The sequence below is a fragment of the Musa acuminata genome, chromosome BXJ3-10 (genome assembly GCF_036884655.1).
Source record: "Musa acuminata AAA Group cultivar baxijiao chromosome BXJ3-10, Cavendish_Baxijiao_AAA, whole genome shotgun sequence".
In the NCBI taxonomy this organism is placed as follows: Eukaryota; Viridiplantae; Streptophyta; class Magnoliopsida; order Zingiberales; family Musaceae; genus Musa; species Musa acuminata.
This window is the reverse complement of record NC_088358.1, coordinates 25,092,680-25,111,673: the sequence shown is the minus strand read 5'-3', so window position 1 is coordinate 25,111,673 and position 18,994 is coordinate 25,092,680. Positions and strand designations below refer to the sequence as shown.

The 18,994-nt window shown below is 45.5% G+C and overlaps 3 protein-coding genes and 1 long non-coding RNA gene across 4 annotated transcripts; 3 read left to right on the top strand and 1 right to left on the bottom strand.

The window, feature by feature from the left end:
• Positions 1–107: 107 nt before the first annotated feature.
• Positions 108–1,930, top strand: LOC104000966 (adenine/guanine permease AZG1-like). Its single transcript, XM_009423135.3, has one exon. It carries the CDS (start codon positions 178–180, stop codon positions 1,846–1,848), a length of 1,671 nt encoding a protein of 556 aa, XP_009421410.2. The 5' UTR covers positions 108–177; the 3' UTR covers positions 1,849–1,930.
• Positions 1,931–3,856: 1,926 nt separating this feature from the next.
• Positions 3,857–6,438, bottom strand: LOC135651191 (uncharacterized). Its single transcript, XR_010501800.1, has 2 exons — positions 6,338–6,438; positions 3,857–4,175 (listed from the first exon to the last, which is right to left on the bottom strand). It is a non-coding gene; the product is annotated as an uncharacterized LOC135651191 (long non-coding RNA).
• Positions 6,439–9,551: 3,113 nt separating this feature from the next.
• LOC104000967 (trans-cinnamate 4-monooxygenase) lies at positions 9,552–12,018 on the top strand. Its single transcript, XM_009423136.3, has 3 exons — positions 9,552–10,407; positions 10,491–10,621; positions 11,243–12,018. The coding sequence occupies exons 1-3, from the start codon at positions 9,623–9,625 to the stop codon at positions 11,836–11,838; spliced, it is 1,512 nt and encodes a 503-aa protein (XP_009421411.2). The 5' UTR covers positions 9,552–9,622; the 3' UTR covers positions 11,839–12,018.
• Positions 12,019–17,909: 5,891 nt separating this feature from the next.
• LOC135651410 (bZIP transcription factor 11-like) lies at positions 17,910–18,386 on the top strand. Its single transcript, XM_065171476.1, has one exon. The coding sequence runs from the start codon at positions 17,910–17,912 to the stop codon at positions 18,384–18,386; it is 477 nt and encodes a 158-aa protein (XP_065027548.1).
• Positions 18,387–18,994: the final 608 nt, after the last annotated feature.

The window sequence follows — 18,994 nt, the reverse complement described above, 5'->3', positions numbered from 1 at the left end:
TGTACAGGAGCACTAAAGTGAAAGATTTGTGGACGTGATGACTATGGACCCACGATCAATTATTGTAACCCCCAGGATCACAATAGTCTTGAGCTTATATATATATATATATATATATATATACAGACGTTATTAATGTAAACTCTGTCCAACTTCTCTGACCGTCTCACTTGGGCGATGGATTCGACTGCGGAGATGTCGCCGACGACCGTGGTGGCGACGTCAATGGCGGGGAGGGGACCCCGACTGGGAATGCTCAACGCGGCGGTGGCCAAGTCGTGGGTGGGCCGGCGGTTCAAGTTGGCGGAGCGTGGCACGACCTTCACCACCGAGCTGCGCGCTGGCACCGCCACCTTCCTCACCATGGCGTACATCCTCGCCGTGAACGCCTCCATCCTCTCGGACTCCGGCGCCACCTGCTCCGTGCATGACTGCCTCAGCCCATCCCCCTCCTGCAGCTTCCCGCCGGTGGACCCGGGCTACGCCGCCTGCGTCGACCGCGCTCGCCGTGACCTCATCGTCGCTACTGCTGCCGCCTCCATCATTGGCTCGTTCATAATGGGCGCCTTCGCCAACCTGCCGCTGGCGCTGGCGCCGGGCATGGGCACCAACGCCTACTTCGCCTACACCGTGGTCGGCTTCCACGGCTCCGGCAACCTCCCCTACCGCACCGCCCTCGCCGCCGTCTTCCTCGAGGGCCTCCTCTTCCTGCTCATATCCGCCCTCGGCCTCCGCGCCCGCCTAGCCAAACTCGTGCCCCGCCCCGTCCGAATCTCTTCCTCTGCTGGCATCGGTCTCTTCCTCGCCTTCATCGGCCTCCAGAACAACGAGGGCGTGGGTCTCGTCGGCTACAGCTCCTCCACCCTCGTCACCGTCGCCGCCTGCCCCAGCAAGTACCGCGCCTACCTCGCCCCCGTCCAGACCTTCGATAACGGCACCGTGGGCCTGATCCCCGGCGGCACCGTCTCCGGCGACGTCCTCTGCCTGCGCGGCCGCATGGAGTCCCCCACCTTCTGGCTCGCCGTCGTGGGATTCCTCATCATGGCCTTCTGCCTCATCAAGAACATCAAGGGCGCCATGATCTACGGCATCGTATTCGTCACCGCCGTCTCCTGGTTCCGCCACACCTCCATCACCGCCTTCCCAGACACCCCCAGCGGGGAAGACGCCTACCGCTACTTCAAGAAGGTGGTGGACGTCCACCACATCAAGTCCACGGCGGGAGCGCTCAGCTTCAAGGGCATCGGCACCGGCCGCTTCTGGGAGGCGCTCGTCACCTTCCTCTACGTGGACGTGCTCGACACCACGGGCACGCTCTACTCCATGGCACGCTTCGCGGGCTACGTGGACGCCAACGGGGACTTCGAGGGGCAGTACTTCGCCTTCATGTCGGACGCGGCCGCCATCGTGGTGGGCGCGCTGCTGGGCACGTCGCCGGTCACAGCCTTCATCGAGTCGTCGACGGGGATCAAGGAGGGGGGCAGAACAGGGATGACAGCGCTCACGGTGGCGGGCTACTTCCTGCTCGCCTTCTTCTTCACGCCGTTGCTGGCGTCGATACCAGCGTGGGCGGTCGGGCCGCCGCTGGTGCTGGTTGGGGTACTGATGATGAAGGCCGTAGTGGAGATCGAGTGGGAAGACATGAAGGAAGCCATCCCGGCCTTCATGACCATGCTCCTCATGCCCCTCACCTACTCCATCGCCTACGGCCTCATCGGCGGCATCGGCACCTACGTCGTCCTCCACGCCTGCGACTGGGCCTACGCCGCATGGGCTCGCCACAGCCCCGCCAACAAGAGCTTACCGCTCGTCAGCAACCGCTGCAGTGGCAACGGTGACGATGCATGACAAGCTCTATGATTACTATCACCATTATTATTCATCGAAAGGAATCATCAATGTGCCAAGAATGTACATTTGGATTTTTCTTTGTTTTTGTGTTGCTTCTTCGTCTCCCTCACGCAGTAATAGTTAGTAAAAACCTGCACACACACACGCACACACATCGTACTCTATACCGGTTTCTATAGATTGCGTTACGTTAGAAATATAACGGTACTCCGTTATGAAACTTGTAAAATGTGATCAACACAAACCGCGATGGAAGGCAGCTTCAAACGGAAGTGATGAGTGGGTCTGCTTCTCCATCGCCAAGCATCGAATACGATGTGGGCGAAGAGTTGGAAATGTCCACAAGCAGAGGAGGAGAACTCATCGAGTCTAATCGTCTGCTATCAACGTTGTTGACTTTTATGCATCTCCCGAAAGGGAAGCATTCATTTCCCTGAGCTTTTGTGCATCTGTGCCTTGATGGTCTTACCTGATACCTTTGAATCTTCGTTTCCGGAGCATGGGATGGGCCACACACACTTCACAGGGAAGAGTAGGTGAGGGATCTCAGAAAACAATTAACCCAACCTGGAACAATCGCAGATGACTGCGGACAAAGACACAGGGAAGAGGAGCAGCAGTCTTTGCAACAATAATTTGGACACAGGCCATCATATCAAATCTCTCGATCGGGCATTATTAGCAGTTGGAAGATTTTGCACACAGCGGGGACAACAGTTTCAGGGGGTGAAGGCACAAGACAATGATGTCTTGGCTATGTTTTATCCAGCTACAAGACAATGTAGGATTGAGATGTGATGTAGATGGTCACAGATTTGGAGATCCAATACCTCATGCTCGTTGGCAAGTAGATAATATAGTCAAAGGCAGGTTGGGGGCTGAAGCTGATGAATTGCTTGTCTTGTTTGGATTGAAGGAGACTAATCAAGTTGCAACCCTGCTTCACATGTGGCTATCACTATCAACAAGGAGCTAAAAGATGAAGAGCAACATAATTGATTTGATCTTACAGCTTCATTAAGTAGTTTAATGGCTTCTCTAACATCTCAGCATCTGCAATCTGCATGACTCCTGTGTATTCTCATCATGATCATAGATTTCTTGGGGTATAGGTTTTGGACCACTGCAAAGGCTTACCTATTTTTTTCTGGTGGGATATATATTAATTGTGTGGACCAGCTACCTCATTACTCACTCCTTAAAGCACATGGAATGATGAGTACCTCAGTGTTGGATAGACCAGACTTCTCATGACTCTGTTTTTTGCTGAACACTTGGAATGATGACAACTTTCTCACAACTGATCTGAACCTACAGTTAGATGAACCTGAAAGTGATTTAAATGGAAAGACAAAGCACAACTTCCTGCTATGAATATGATTGCTAAACCTTAGATTTGTCAGTTAATCTTCTCCACAGTCCAAAAATGGGTGCTGGTGCAAGTTAAGATTGTAGGATAGGCACAAGAAGCAGGACTACTGTGACTTTTATATCATTAAAGCAATCAACTTTCCTTTTTTTATTAGGACCTGATAAGTCTAATCAAGGGGACTTCCTTTGGTGGTCTGTTAAGATCAACATCCTGGTGTGCACAAAGTGCAGTGGACTCCATAATTTGAACTCCCATGGTGCTGGTCTTTAGAGGTCACTTTTCCAAGCCTATGACTGAAAAGGACTCGACAATTGTTGTACCCTCATCAATCTAAGTCAGCAAATGCTTAGCTAGCTTGCAGGTTACTGAAGCAAGACAGGTGAATGAGGTAAGCGCTGATGCCAGAAAACATCACTATTTCCTGCAACTCTTTATTGTTCTAGGCCAGTCCTTGGGTCATAAGCTCAACAAATTGGAGAGCTCAGAGTCCCACTTCCTAAGATCTTGACAGCTATTGGCAAACTTGATCTCCACTTACAAGCAGATCTCTGGTCAGTGCTTTAGCTAATAGATGACTTGGTTGTCAAGTGTTTTTACCTTCATAGCCTAGATTAAATCAGTAAGGAGACTGCCTGAAGCATTAAGTATGCAACCATAAAGAATTGAGGGATTGGTGTATAAATCTCAACAACAACAAAAAAAAAAGATCACTAACATGCGAACTAAAAGGAACATAATATTGACCATATCTCTTTTTATTCAATTGACATTTTATTTTTGACTCATCAACAGCAAACACAATCAATTCCAAGTCCATTGCACAAATAAGAGAACAATGAAGAAGGTTACAGACCTGGAGTAACAACAAGCAAGAAAGCCATACCAATTAAAAGTGCAGACCACTGATGCCACATTCATTGTAGTTCTGAGAGCACAGAGGCATGACAGCAACCTGCAACACCAGAAGAGGAACCATATCTACATAAGCTCAATTTACCATACTATGCAAAAAAAAAAAAAGGTAAGATTTCATTGATCAGAAACAGGAATTAGGTGACATTTTAACAAATATCATGCTTCATGTGTCAGCCTCAACTTAAGCAGGTATTATTTCTCAGATGGTGACATTTTAACAAAAGCTTTGTCGTTGTTGGGACTTTACAAATCTCAGTGATGGCAAAAGATGCATGTAGCCGACTCCATATAGTTGAGACTTAGCTTTGTTGTCGTTGTTATGTTGCCATTTTAACAAAAGCTACTTAAAAAGTAAACAACAAACTAAACAAAGATAATATTAGAACTAAACACAAATCCAGAGATATTGCTGCCTCTTTCACCAAAAAACATATTGGTGAATCCCCGATGGCCTGCTGTTGCTGCTGATTACCTTTCCATGCCTAGACAATCTCTCTAAGGGCTGGTCTAATGACCTGTTCCCACAGCATCTCATACAACAAGGTAACCTCGATGGCCTTCTTGATCTCCACCAGGTGAAATTGCAGGGTAACCTCAAAGATCTCAGCATCAACGGCCAAAACACTACGATCTTTAACCCTTAAATATTTAGTACCCCATGATCCTGTTGCTTCACTTTTAGCTTCAAGAGCTTGACGACTTCCTCTAGTTTTGAGATAATACCAGAAGCTAGGTGGTCAGATGTGAATTTTGCTTCTATCATGTGGTCAAGTCTCCTCAAATAAACTTGAAAGATCCAATCCTGATGAAAGAGATGGGGTCAAAAGCATTTAGATTAGTAAGTTTTCCCGTCTCCTGTTTTGCCTCGATGCATTGCTACCAGAGGAACAAAACGCTACATCAACATCAGAATAATCATGTTCTCGTGTTGCCTTGCAGTTTTTTAGTAGCTTGTCGTCGAGCCCCTTTGTAAACGAAGAATTCTGCATAGTCTTTGCAATTGAAATCCTACTACTGGGATTTGGGTCAAGAATTCGTGAGAGTCCCCTAACATCAAACAAGAACCAAACAGGGCATTTGAACTTTGAGGTCATCTTTCCCAATTTTCCTGTACGGTATCATCAGCTTTGGATCATGGAAAGGGCAGTAATTAGCCATGAAAATAAACAAAATGACACCTTAAGACCAAATATCAGTTTTTGCACCATCATAACCTTTTCTGCTGATCACCTTATCTGCTAATGCACCACAAGTTGTGTGGAGCAAACTATCCTGCCTTTTGGACACAGCAAGGGCACTTGAGCTAAAATCTGAGACCTTCATTATCATCAAGCAGAAAGTTTTCAGGTTTCAGATCACGGTGAAAGACACCGCAGCTGTGGCAGAAGTCCACAGCACTAAACTACTGAAAATAAATCCGTGCATCGTCTTCTTTGAGCCTACCTTTGGCGACCTTGTTAAACAGCTCACCACCTTTTTGCTTACTCATCACAAATCACTGCTCTCATTTTCTATCACCTATTAATTGCATATACATCATACATAACAACAGGCCACTGTTTAAATGGTTTCAAATCTGGTCAAACAAGTAATCTAGCTAAAGATTTTATCAGTTTTATCACCAGAAATGAAGCAAACGATTCCTGTTCAAATTTCAAAGACGAGCAATAAATGTGTCCCCTTAACATGTCAGAACTGACAAGCCACTCTACATAGAAGGATATACATACAGCAAAACTAATCATTTAGAGTGATTGTGAAAAGAACTCGGGCAAAAAATTACGTAGCAAGTGCGAGATTTTCACTTTAATTGTCCATCTGATAATAATCTGAGCCAGCGGTTGAGACGACAGAATCACCAGAATGTAATCATTCCAATGGCATTCCGTGGCGAAGTTAATTAAACAATCAGAAAAGAAGATTGCAGAGATAAACTAACAGCCAATATAAGATGAATCACGATCTAAAGAAACACACAGAACAGATCGTAGACCATGTTCATACAAAGCATCCAGCACCCAAGTTTTGAACGAAAGACAAAGAACTAAATGAGAAAAATCCTACTTTTCCCAATAAAACCGACGAAATCGGATCTTCCTAAGAAAAGTGTCATCGAGATCGTATCTTGACATCAGGCTGCGGGGAAAGACCAACCACCATCAAATCGGCGGAACCGAGGCGAAGAAAGAGCGAGAGTACCTTAGGAGCCGGTGCGCTGGAAGAGGCTTCGTGGGATGGAACCGCAAGAGAGGAGGATGCGAAATCGAGGAACGCCACGCCACGATCGCGACGATGATGAGGCGCCGCCTCTTCTTCACCCCTTTTATAGGTGCCTCAGCGATCCATGTTAAATCACCAAAACGCCCCTATCCTTTTTGGGCCTTTTGTGGTGGGGATAAAATTGGGCCGATGCTTGTGAAAGATACGGCCCAACTGGGCATAAAATTGGGCCTGATCCGCAGTTAATATAGTGTGTGTGACACTGTTATGATATCATAATTAAGATAAATTATATAATCTAAATCAGATGAATTGAGGTCGTAACCAATGTCAAATTATGTAGCAAACTGAAGGCTAGTGAGTTGACTACTGTGACCAAACCTTCCTTCCTCGTAGATGGAGCAAATTGTCTCATCATTTTGCGAGCAGCATATATAATTAATTTCTAGTCCAATTATGTGATGCCATTGTGACACTCGAGCAAGTAAAGGCAGTGCACAACGCTTGCGTCTGATGCCATGCAATGGGGAGCATCACCAGCTTGCGTACGTCTGAAGGTGGCGAGCATCAAAGAGGATGACAATGAAGCAACCCTTGGGAGGCACAAAAGTCAACCCCCACCCACCACCAATAGCTTTGATTAAAAACATAAGAGGAAGAAGTTTCGTATATATTTCAACACATCTTTAACGGATGGACTCGATATATCTCGATATCAAACAAACTGATGACACAAAATATCTTTTTGATAATTAAGACTTATTTTTAATAGGATTAACAACAAAAGACAACTTTGTTTACTGATGACATGAAATTACAACAAACCTACATGTTTTTGGATTCGACTAACTACTCAAATATCCAAACAAATGCATAGAATTCAATCTTGATGAGATTTATTAGGGTTGTGCATGTCGACAACACTGAATCCCCACCAAAAACTTCATCCTTCTGCCACAAAAGTCAAACAAGAAATCACATATTTGTCACATAATTTAGGCTTTCCATAGCATGTCTTGTCTCTCCAAATCGGCACACACTGCGTGTTGGCAGTGATCTCTGTCCCCCCACCCCCCATCCACATCTGTTCTTCCACGAATTCACCTCAGAAGCTGACTTCGACGCACGTAAATGCCATCCATTAGCCCTTTGATGGTGTACAGTTAACAGCACGCTACCACTTCATGTCAACGCATCCGCACAAGTCAAGAGAAACATTCGTCACCCTTAACCACTTCTGCACTACTCCTCCTTGCGTTAAGAAGCAGCCCCTATCTCTCCTCTTTCTCTCTCCTTCACGAGCCTGTGCTCCTCTTCCTTTTGTACTAATGGGTGCCGGAGCGAAAGCCATGATCGCCATCCTTTCTCTCCTCCTCCTCCTGATCTTCCATCAGTCCACCGCAACAACACGGGAGATGACGACCGTAACGAAGAAGAAGAAGCTCGAGGTCGGGGCGGCAGCGCCGCTGGTCTTCGTGATGCTTCCGAGAGGACCAGTGCCGCCGTCCGGTCCCATCGGAGGTATCAACAGTGGCAAGAACTAGGAGGAGGAGAAGGAAGAAGGTCGCCGTTGCTGCACGTCGTTGCCTTCCAAACACATGAATTGGATCCAAAGATGTATACATACACATAGTATATAGGAATGCATTGTTAGTATGATCGAAGATAAATCGTCGAGTGATGTCGATGGAGTTTAATTTTGTCCTCTCTCTCTCTCTCTCCCCTCCTTTTGTGTGTTGTTTGGATCCATTTAGATTTGTTTTTGGCGACGTTGTGGAGGGTTTGAAAGAGAGACTGGTCTCTCGCTTTGGATGCTGAGAGGGTCCCACCCCACCGATCATGTCGGTCCCACACGCGTTGGGTTGGTGAAGCTGGATACGTTTGTGCCGTGCCGACTCCCAAAAGGTCTCACACTCGAGGAGGACTGCAAGCAAATCAGATATCTCTATCAATTATTTTCAATTCATATTTAATTGAGATCAACAACTCTAAATCTCATCTACTTTTTTTTTATACTGAATCGAGGATTCAAAACTTTGTTCGACAAATGTCAGCATCGATTTTGATTTTGATGGAGTTTAATTCTTTTTCGTAAATCTTATAGTATTTGGAAGTAAGATCTCCTGAGATTTAGAAGACTGATTAAGTAGAATGTCACACTTTAATTGAAATAAAAATAATCGATAATAATTTTGATCGGATGATCAATTCAACAAACTTAATTTCTTAAGAAAAAACTCAATATCTAAATAAGTTTTAGGTTTAGTATATCATGCAAAATCTAATAACTGTCGATTAAACATCGAATGAAATAAAGAGGGATGAATATAAGCATCATGAACGGAGTAAAACTACCACAATTAGGATTTTACGATATATTATCAAAATCAAAAGACACTAAGAGGATTATTATTATCTTGTCAATCTAATTTGGCATTTGGGCACACTAATGTGGAAGGCAGGCACCGGACGTCAGCCGATTCCAAGATGATAGCATTAGTATGTCATGCTATGTGGTGGAGATGGGAGAGGTAGGTGAAGGAGGCCAAGTGTATTAGTTGGCGATCACACTACCACTCTGTGGATGCAATGGAGTGCGGAATTAGGTGAGCGTGCATTAAACAAGTAGACAGCCTGCAATCGTATCGAGCATTCGTTGGCCGTATGACGAGTCATATAATTTGGGTGGTGGGGAAATGGATGGCGTGTACCGATTTGAGCTTTGTGCGAAGGATTCAGTAAGTGTTGGGATGACACGGTGGACCGCTTCAAAGATAGAAGAACTCTGACTCGGTCCGGAGTAAGCTTAGCCGTCGTTTTGGGCTGCCAACCAACCACCCACCACTGGTCACATGTGACTTGTCCCAGTGCATAAAGTTACATGTATCCTTATTCAACATGCTGCGGATCGAGCTAATCTGACTCGGGTTCGCGTCTACCGTCAGTAGTCTTGTCTTTAACTCAGACGTCTTCGAGTGATCGGTTGTGTCCGAGATCGTTGAAACGGATGGGGGCTTCACCACACGGTCAAAGAACAGGCAATCACAGATGGTCGCGACGACACGCCACCCACCGCTTACCAACCTCGCACGAGCCAACCACACACTGCCCCGTCAACTATGACGGTTTCCGTCCAACCTAACCTGTCCGCCGGCCCCCCACCCCACCCTTATAAAGGCGCCCATCCCCACTGGCCTCCCCAACCACTTCCGCTTCCTCCGTCTCTCGCCGTCAGCCTTGCGCGCATCGTCGAACACATTGGCGATGGATCTGCTCCTGCTGGAGAAGGCCCTTCTGGGCCTATTCGCGGCGGTGACGCTCGGGATCGTCGTCTCCAAGCTCCGGGGTAAGCACCTCAAGCTGCCGCCTGGCCCTCTCCCCGTGCCGGTGTTCGGGAACTGGCTGCAGGTTGGGGACGACCTTAATCACCGCAATCTCACCGCCCTGGCCAAGCGCTTCGGGGACATCCTCCTCCTCCGCATGGGCGTGCGCAACCTGGTGGTGGTCTCATCGCCGACGCTGGCGCGGGAGGTGCTCCACGCGCAGGGCGTCGAGTTCGGCTCCCGCACCCGCAACGTGGTGTTCGATATCTTCACCGGGAAGGGGCAGGACATGGTGTTCACGGTGTACGGCGACCACTGGCGCAAGATGCGGCGGATCATGACGGTGCCCTTCTTCACCAACAAGGTGGTGCAGCAGAACCGGGAGGGGTGGGAGGAGGAGGCGCGGCAGGTGGTGGAGGACGTGAAGCGGGACCCCCAGGCGGCCACCGACGGGGTGGTGCTCCGCCGCCGGCTGCAGCTGATGATGTACAACAACATGTACCGGATCATGTTCAACCACCGGTTCCAGGGCATGGACGATCCGCTCTTCAACAAGCTCAGGGCCGCCAACGGCGAGCGCAGCCGCCTCGCCCAGAGCTTCGAGTACAACTACGGCGACTTCATCCCCGTCCTCCGCCCCTTCCTCAGGGGTTACCTCAAAAAGTGCCAAGACCTCAAGGTCAACCGCCTCAAGCTCTTCGACGATCACTTCGTGGCGGAGAAGAAGTGAGTACATCGGATACATCGCAAATCTGAAGCGTATCATCCAGAGGTATTCCGATTGCTAATTTGTGTAAACCGTGGAGCAGGAAGAAGATGGACGAATTGGGATCGACGATGGAGCTCAAGTGCGCCATCGATCACATCTTGGACGCGGAGAGGAGAGGAGAGATCAATTACGACAATGTCCTGTACATCGTGGAGAACATCAACGTTGCAGGTACTTCTCACACACACACACACACACACACTCTCTCTCTCTCTCTCTCTCTCTCTCTCTCTCTCTTCGTCTTTACATCGAACTTTCTCTTCCTTGCCGTAAACGCTTGAAACACTTAGGACAACTTTTATGTGTTTAATATTTAATCATAGAGAGAGAGAGAGAGAGAGAAGGGTACAAAACTGAGTCATGTGCTTGCACGGTCTACCAACGTTGTATCGTCTGTTAGGCATCAAAACCATGGGCTGGCATTAGATGTTGCTATCAAAATCCAATTCTAAGATGAATTGTGGGTGATGGTTAATTGGAGATGGACATACATGAAATGTATTTAGTATATTGGACTGATTAGATCTTAGAAGACAAATCATCTGTCTCATCTAGCGAGCAACTCACCACCAACCATGTTTAATCAAAGGATGGACAAAGGAAGTAAAAAGGTAGAGAAGGGGAATCGATCGTCTCCTCTTCCTTTGGCGTGGTTGCAACAAGCAACCTACCATCACCGAGTCAAATCAGTGTTTCCTCCTCTTCGTTTGCTGGAGTTGTTGTAACTAATCGTAGCCACCACTAACTGCTTAACTACTTGTAGTTGTAGTAATCGTTCTGTTGTGCGTGCAGCCATCGAGACGACGCTGTGGTCGATCGAGTGGGGGGTGGCGGAGCTGGTGAACCACCCGGAGATCCAGCGGAAGCTCCGCCACGAGCTCGACTCTGTGCTGGGCCGAGGCGTCCCCATCACGGAACCCGACATCCAGAAGCTGCCCTACCTGCAGGCCGTCATCAGGGAGACCCTCCGGTTGCGCATGGCCATCCCTCTCCTCGTCCCCCACATGAACCTCCACGACGCCAAGCTCGGCGGCTACGACATCCCCGCCGAGAGCAAGATCCTCGTCAACGCCTGGTGGCTCGCCAACAACCCCGCCCACTGGAGGAACCCCGAGGAGTTCCGCCCCGAGCGCTTCCTGGAGGAGGAAGCCAAGGTGGAGGCCAACGGCAACGACTTCCGTTACCTGCCCTTCGGCGTCGGCCGCCGCAGCTGTCCCGGCATCATCCTCGCCCTGCCCATCCTCGGCATCACCCTCGGCCGCCTCGTCCAGGACTTCGAGCTGCTGCCGCCGCCGGGCGCCAGCAAGGTCGACACCACCGAGAAGGGCGGTCAGTTCAGCCTCCACATACTCAAGCACTCCACCATCGTCTGCAAGCCCAGGGCGTGATCTGAACACGTTCGCCCGAATGCCTACATCACCCTCCTCCTCTTCTTCTTCTTCTTCCTACCGTCGTGGCGCTGTTCCTTCTTTTCTTCTGTTGTGGTGTTCGATGGGATTACGTTGTATTTATTCATTGTGGAATGTATGCTTGAGATGATAGTGCATAAAAAACATCCTATTCGGATCCTTTGTAGTAATAAATGGGCCATCATGAGTTAGTAACGGGCCGAATAAATTAGCGGCCCACCCGAATAAAGCTCGCTCAGAAGTGACAGCGAGCGAGCTTTTACCACACAGGACGAGATTGAGAGGGCAGTAGGAAAGCTTCAGCTGCCCACAAAAGTCGATCCACATGGAGTCGAGGAAGAATGTAGGAGGGAGGGGGGTTGCCGTCACTGCCCCTTTTATGTTCCTTCTTCTTCCTCTGTGCTGTGAGCGGCACATGCTGCGCACTGTCCACCGAGCGATGGTGGAACAAGTGGAGGTGGTGGTCACCTAAGGTGAAAGCAAAAGGAGCGCAGTCGCAGAAATGCTCTTCACGAAAAGATGATGAGAAGAGCTTTTGCTTAAAGATGATACGAAGGCTTTGCTTCTCTGATCAGTTGCAACAACATCACCACTCATGTGCAGGGAAGGCAAAGTGGGATTTGATGTTACAGAACTGCGACTCCGGTGGTTGGACACTGCTTTATGAGAACATGAAAGCAGAAGAATCTTTTCTGAACCTTTCTTTCTCTTCTCTTAAGATAAATTTATTTTTCATTTATATATGACCTTTCTACCAAATATTGACTATATATTTGATGTGTGATATGATTATTATTATTTATTAATCGAGACTCGACACGTGAAATCTAACGGATATAATATGTCAACTAAACATATCGTATCAATAAAATATTTTAATTTATATAAAATTTTAGAATAGATGATTATTATATGATCGATACTATATAAAATAACATCATAATCTAACCAATTATGAGTTTTCATCGTCCGCCATTAATGTATGAGACTCAATCTTTTAGAAGAATAGATTGAAACATGATATAATTATTTACTTCTTTGCTTCTCTAAGACATTATCGTGATAATGCTCGAAAAATAAATCAAGTGGATTTGATTTCACCTATAATCATATCGAAATCTAATCCTTCATGCACACACTACATGATTACAAACACAACACAGTATCCTGATTGCAGATAAGGCAATAAAAAGGGATGGAAAAGCTTGTGCAGTGAGCTGGAAACACCTCCATCATAAACAGTGGCTGAGACCTCGATCGACTGCTTTGAAGGTCCACGAACATGGCAAAAGAGAGTGTCCTGCAGCAGGGCTTGATGACAGTTTTGATCGCCAGAGATAGAAAAACCCCACCAAAAAGAACAAGAACAGATCTCAAGGGATTGCCATCAAAGGATGGCCAAGCTTTTGCTTGCTGTTCTTCTCACTTTTGTGGCAGGATCACAACCCCACAAAACCGACCAAAATCTTTTTTTGTGTTGATCGAGGGATCCAACAAGAAAGTTAAATCCCCACATCTTGGGATGTACAAGAGATATGACATGAATTACATGTTGAAGTACAATCACACAGCAAAACTGTACTATCTCTCATTACAACCTGTGCTGAAAACATCTTAAGGAAATGTCTGATATACTTAGTATTCAGTAGTTCATCATTTAACTATGAGTGAAGGGTGGTAGCAGTATGGTTCTTTTAAGAAGATGAGGGGAATAAAAGATGAAAAACAAAGTACAAAGTTTGGCATGCAAGTGTTCATCTTAACATCACAAGGTGAAGACACTAGACTGGCATGCTAATGGCCTGTTGCATCAAAGAATGAAGTTAAAGAGGATACAGCAATCTCAAGTGTGCTGAAGTATTTATGGTTCTTTTTCTTGTTTTATAGAATGATGAAGTGCTTGTGCAGGGCATGGTGGGGAAGGTGGTGTGATGGTGCACAAAACCATCCAAATGTTCATATCAATGTTGGAATCCCTGCCTAGTTTATGATGGAGCTAAAGTGCTGACCATAATAGATTCCATGAGCCATACTGAAATAGGGATGGGTTTTAACTTGGGTTACCCAACATAATACTTCATTCCTAGAAATCCTGGTCCCTCATATTAAAACCCTGTGAACATTAGGTCCCCAGCAACTACTTAATGCTTTAGTTTTCCTGGTGCTTCACATCACCATCAACTATTGGAATCTTTGGCCCTTCAAGATATCTTAGTCTGTGACTTCACTTATATCACCTAAACTGTTTTGGAGGAATTAAGAGGCCATGTTTTCATCTTTTAATGCCTTCTTGAAGTTGCAATCAAGAATTCCCATACCATCTTGCAGGAAACTATCTATGTAATCAATTAGGCTATTTGCTTCCTCCTTGTTTTTGTCAAAACAGCAAAGCCAATGATCAGGTAAGAATCAACTTTTACTTTTCATGAAAAGATCAGACAGGCTGCAACTGATGACCATTGGCTGGTCTAAAGGTCAAATCCATTGTGAAGTTAGTGGCATGGTTTTGTATATCCAGTGACTGTGCTAGATCATGACTTGTTGAGAGGGTTTGGGACCTCAGAGGTCACTCTTGGGTCACCATTGATAATAAAAATTCCAGTGAATTGACTTAGCCTTGAAGCATTTGGCCATCAAAGTTTGTTCTCTAGTTTAGGTGGCATCTTCCTCCTCCTTTTCTCTCTTTCAGTAATGTTTTGATGCTCCCGGAGAAAGTCATCACAACATCACTGTCTTCTTTGCCTGCCTTGGTCCCAATGGAACCACAGAAGATAAAATTTCTGCAGGGTGTTGAGCTACAAAACAAGCTACTCTGCTCTTCTTGCATCTCATGAGTGATGTTTCTTGAATGTAATGAAGTGAAACCAAACCTAGATGTTTCCAACTTGGACCACTTTGTGTTAGATTAGACCCAACAGCCATGATCATGTTTGTTGACCTCGAAACCTGATTTTTCTTGATGATCCAATACAGCATGAGTCACAGTTGTGAGGTATATGTTATAAGATGGTCCAACCCTGCAATGTCCTTGAGCACCTCTTCAGCTTTTGAAGGGTAGATTCACCTTTCTTGTTTCTGTAGAGCTTGATGCACATCCAATCATTGATTGAGACTATTTGTATAAAGAGATAAAACAAAATTGAACAGTCAAATCCCTCTCTCTCTCTCTCTCTCTCTGTTCCATCATATATGACCTTAAAATGTCATCTACTGCTGAGATATGATATAAGATGTTTGTCATGGAAATCAACACAATTGTCATGGAAATCAACACAATCCTTCACATAGGTAGTAGCATGCAAGTCCATCATCATATATCCTCACAATCATTGGTTGTTGAATTCCTGGGCTACACAACTCTGTCACTGACCTGCCTATGTAGGAAACTTTATGAACCTAGAGTGATCACCAATGTGTACTAATCACAATTCCTATCTATCAAAGATGTTGCTTTTCGAGATATTTCAAATCTCAATTGATGGAGAAAGACTTTTGCAAACGATGCACAGCTCAAGGAGCCTCCCAGGTTTCTATAGGTGACAAAAACATACAAAGATAAATCACTCTCAGGGTTCACTGTAGATGTTCCAAAGTAATATATTCATGCACTCCAAAAATAGAGGTAGAAGCTTCAGCAAGAAAAATTGCTACTGTGGGCACTTCAGAAACACATCAGAGTAGAACAAATGGATTGTATAATCCTCAACAAGAGGTAAAAGACAGGAGGACCCACTTCTTTATTTTCTTCTTCTATCTTCTCGTTCCTTCCTCACATCTATTATATCTCTATCTCCATTTATTGAGGAAAAGCCAAATAATTGATGCCATCAAAATCACTAGCAGTGGAGTCATCCTATGCCTATCAGTTACCATGTAACTTCCTTCTGTGGTCTAAGATAAACATAACCCAAAAGTAATTGTCTATACTCCAAGTAGCTTTAATTTCTAAATCATTTGGTTGCAAGCTAAATCATGATTAGATGTTGTTGCATCTCCCAGAAACCTCTGTTTCATGGCCCATCTTTGTTAGCCCCACATGAGAAAAACAACATTTTGAAATTAATCAGTGATTTTTGACACAGATACAAAGTTTCTTATGTCAATCATTAAATGAAGCCAAATGGTGGCCTGAACCATTCCTGATGCAACTAAATGAAGGCAATGGTTGACCAAACTAAGAACAACAGGGGATAATCTAGTATGGTTGAGACACTTTTCAATTGTTGTCTTTAGCACAAAAGAAAAGAAGAAATGTCTATGGCAAATCCTTAACCAGACCAGGAAAACCACACAACTATCATATAAAATTTGGTCTTCTTAACCCACAGATTCCATCAAAGGCCATCTTTAAGATCATTAGTCTTATAAGCAGGTTTAAGAGCCATCCTTCTTGTACATATAATGTCAGTGTCAAATGGTCCCAAAGCAATCAACATTGTCATTCTGTCAGAGAAGAGATTTAATAGTCAATTTCTAAATTGACTAAACTCCTAACAGCACACACATTATTCTACACCAGAGAACCTCCACTGTGTCCACAGAGTTATGGAATTAGGGGGTATTTAAGTGGGACACAACCTATGCCATCTCTTATATGATGCTGCTTACTTCTTCCACCATTGAAGAAGGAACTAAAAGAAAAAGACACCATCCTCTTGAATGAAAAGAAGAAATGTCACAGTAACCTCAGCTGAGATGCCCACTAAAGAAAAGCTTACCCTTCAATGCCTATAATGGTGTTTCCTAGGGTAACATATTAAATGTCTTTTAGATGTTTCTTTATCTGGGATTGATCAAGCTTCGAGTGGTATTGCTATTCTCAAGCTCAACTCGGCAGCTACAGTGGATCTCTACCAATGGCAGGATTCAAGAACAACTTTTCTTTTCCTCTTTGGAAAAATCTTGGAGAAAGTAGAGGCTGGAAGAGGATATCAGTTCAGCCCACCAGCTGGAATTGAATGCTTATGAAATACCATCTCTGACCCCACTTTTCCAATGAATCACCCCCCAACAACTACTACTCACAGCAGATTCCAATGCTCTTTCTCTCTCTCCTCCGCCTTTCCTTTCATTATTTTTCTCTTCTTATTGCTCCATCCTCGTCCATAAATGCCACCCTCTGCTAAGCTACAATTCCCTTTTCCCCTTCCTCTCTTCTTCCTCGCTAAGCTCTGCCGAGGTTCTGCTGCTCTTTCATAGCTTTCCTCCCTGTTCTTCTCCTGCTTCTGGTGCCCATAGCTCGGCACTGGAAGCCAAGTTCTTGCTGCTGTTCTTCCGCCGGTTCTTGTGTGAAGCTCCCTCTTTGGGAGCTCCTTTGGCTGCAACAATTCCTTTTTCCCCTTCTTCTCTTCTTCCTCGCTAAGCTCTACCGAGGTTCTGCTGCTCTTTCATAGCTTTCCTCCCTGTTCTTCTCCTGCTTCTGGTGCCCATAACTCGGCACTGGAAGCCAAGTTCTTGCTGCTGTTCTTCCGCTGGTTCTTGTGAGAAGCTCCCTCTTTGGGAGCTCCTTTGGCTGCTTTCTTCCTGTTGGACACTTTTCTTTCATTCCTGTTATTTACCAGGAAAGCTCACTCAGTCCAATTTTCTCAAGGCACTCTGATTCTGTATTCAGAACCAAGAAATCATCATCACCAAGCTTTGCACCCAAGAAAAAAAAGGGAGGTCTACTCTTCTATCTCCGTCCCAAGGTCTGAGCGTTGTGTACTAAACCTTGTTCTTCTTCCGGTCACATGCAGCGTCTCTACCTTTTGATGTTTCTGATTGATGCTGCCTATCCGAAGTGAACTCCTCCCGTCCGAGTGTATGATAAATCCCACTCTTCAGCGCATGAGCCATCTTGTTCAATCCTTCTCCGTGGTCTTTCTCTACTGGTTCTATGTTTTCCATGAGCTTCGTGCCGAAAACTGAGCAGTGCAATATCTCCACCTTCTTACATATAAGTCTCCTAGTCTTCTTGGCTTTGTCTCGTGATCAATAACTGCATCTTTCGTGTTTGCATCGTCTTTCTTGAGAGGAAACCCAACAGATCTCTTCAAAAACACCAAGTTCTAATGGCTTCTCCCAGTGGGGCTTCCTCTGGCTCCAGCATGTTCCACAGCTCCGGTTCTTCAGAAGACCTGCAAGCGGCGATGGACGAGAAGAAGAGGAAGAGAATGATATCGAACCGTGAGTCCGCGAGACGGTCGAGGTTACGGAAGCAGAAGCACCTGGATGATCTGATGGCGCAGGCGAACCAGCTGAGGAAGGAGAACAGCCGCGTCCTTTCGGTGTTGAACCTCACCACGCGGCACTGTGCTGCCGCGCAGGCTGAGAACTCCGTGCTGAGGGCGCAGATGATGGAGCTCAGCAACCGGCTACAGTCCCTCAATGAGATGCTTGACATCTTCAATGGAAACAGCATCATCAGCAGCAGCAGTTTCTTCATGGGTGATGGATTTCATGCCATCGATAACTCGATCAGTCCATGGATCCAAAGTTATACGACTCAGCCTATCATGGCTGCAGCAGAGCACATGTTTCACCACTGACAGATCCGATGCCACTGATGCAGCCATAATAGCCATTGGATTACTCTCCCCTTTGCATGGAAGAAGTTGAAGAAGGTGTTTATGTCATATATATTAAGAATCCTAAGACCATGAAGCTTCTTAATGTTTCTAAAGAGGAATTCACTTCCCAGCTTCTGGTTGTACATCTAGTCTATCATCTACATTTGTATCCCCAGAGAAGTGAATATATATGGTTCTCTCTCTCTCTCTCTCTCTCTCTCTCTCTCTCTCTCTCTTGCACACACACATTTAAAGACAGAAATAAACCAGAACTAGAATAACAGTAGAACCTGAATATGTGTTTTGGACAGTTGAAATGCTAATGATCTGACAACAAGATTTTGTATTTCCATCAAGGCATAAAATATTGGAAAGAAAAGTAAAAAAAACTATATTTTGTACTTAAGTGTTTACCCTCAGTTTCAAGACAATCAAATGAGCAGTAATTTTTTATGACTAAGAAAGCAAAATAATGCAATTGTATGGTACCAATCAAACAAGTAGTGTTTTGTAATATATGCCGCCGCCGGCTATAAAAAAGAATTGTGATGATGAAATCAATTGTCATGGTCTTCTGACTGCATGAT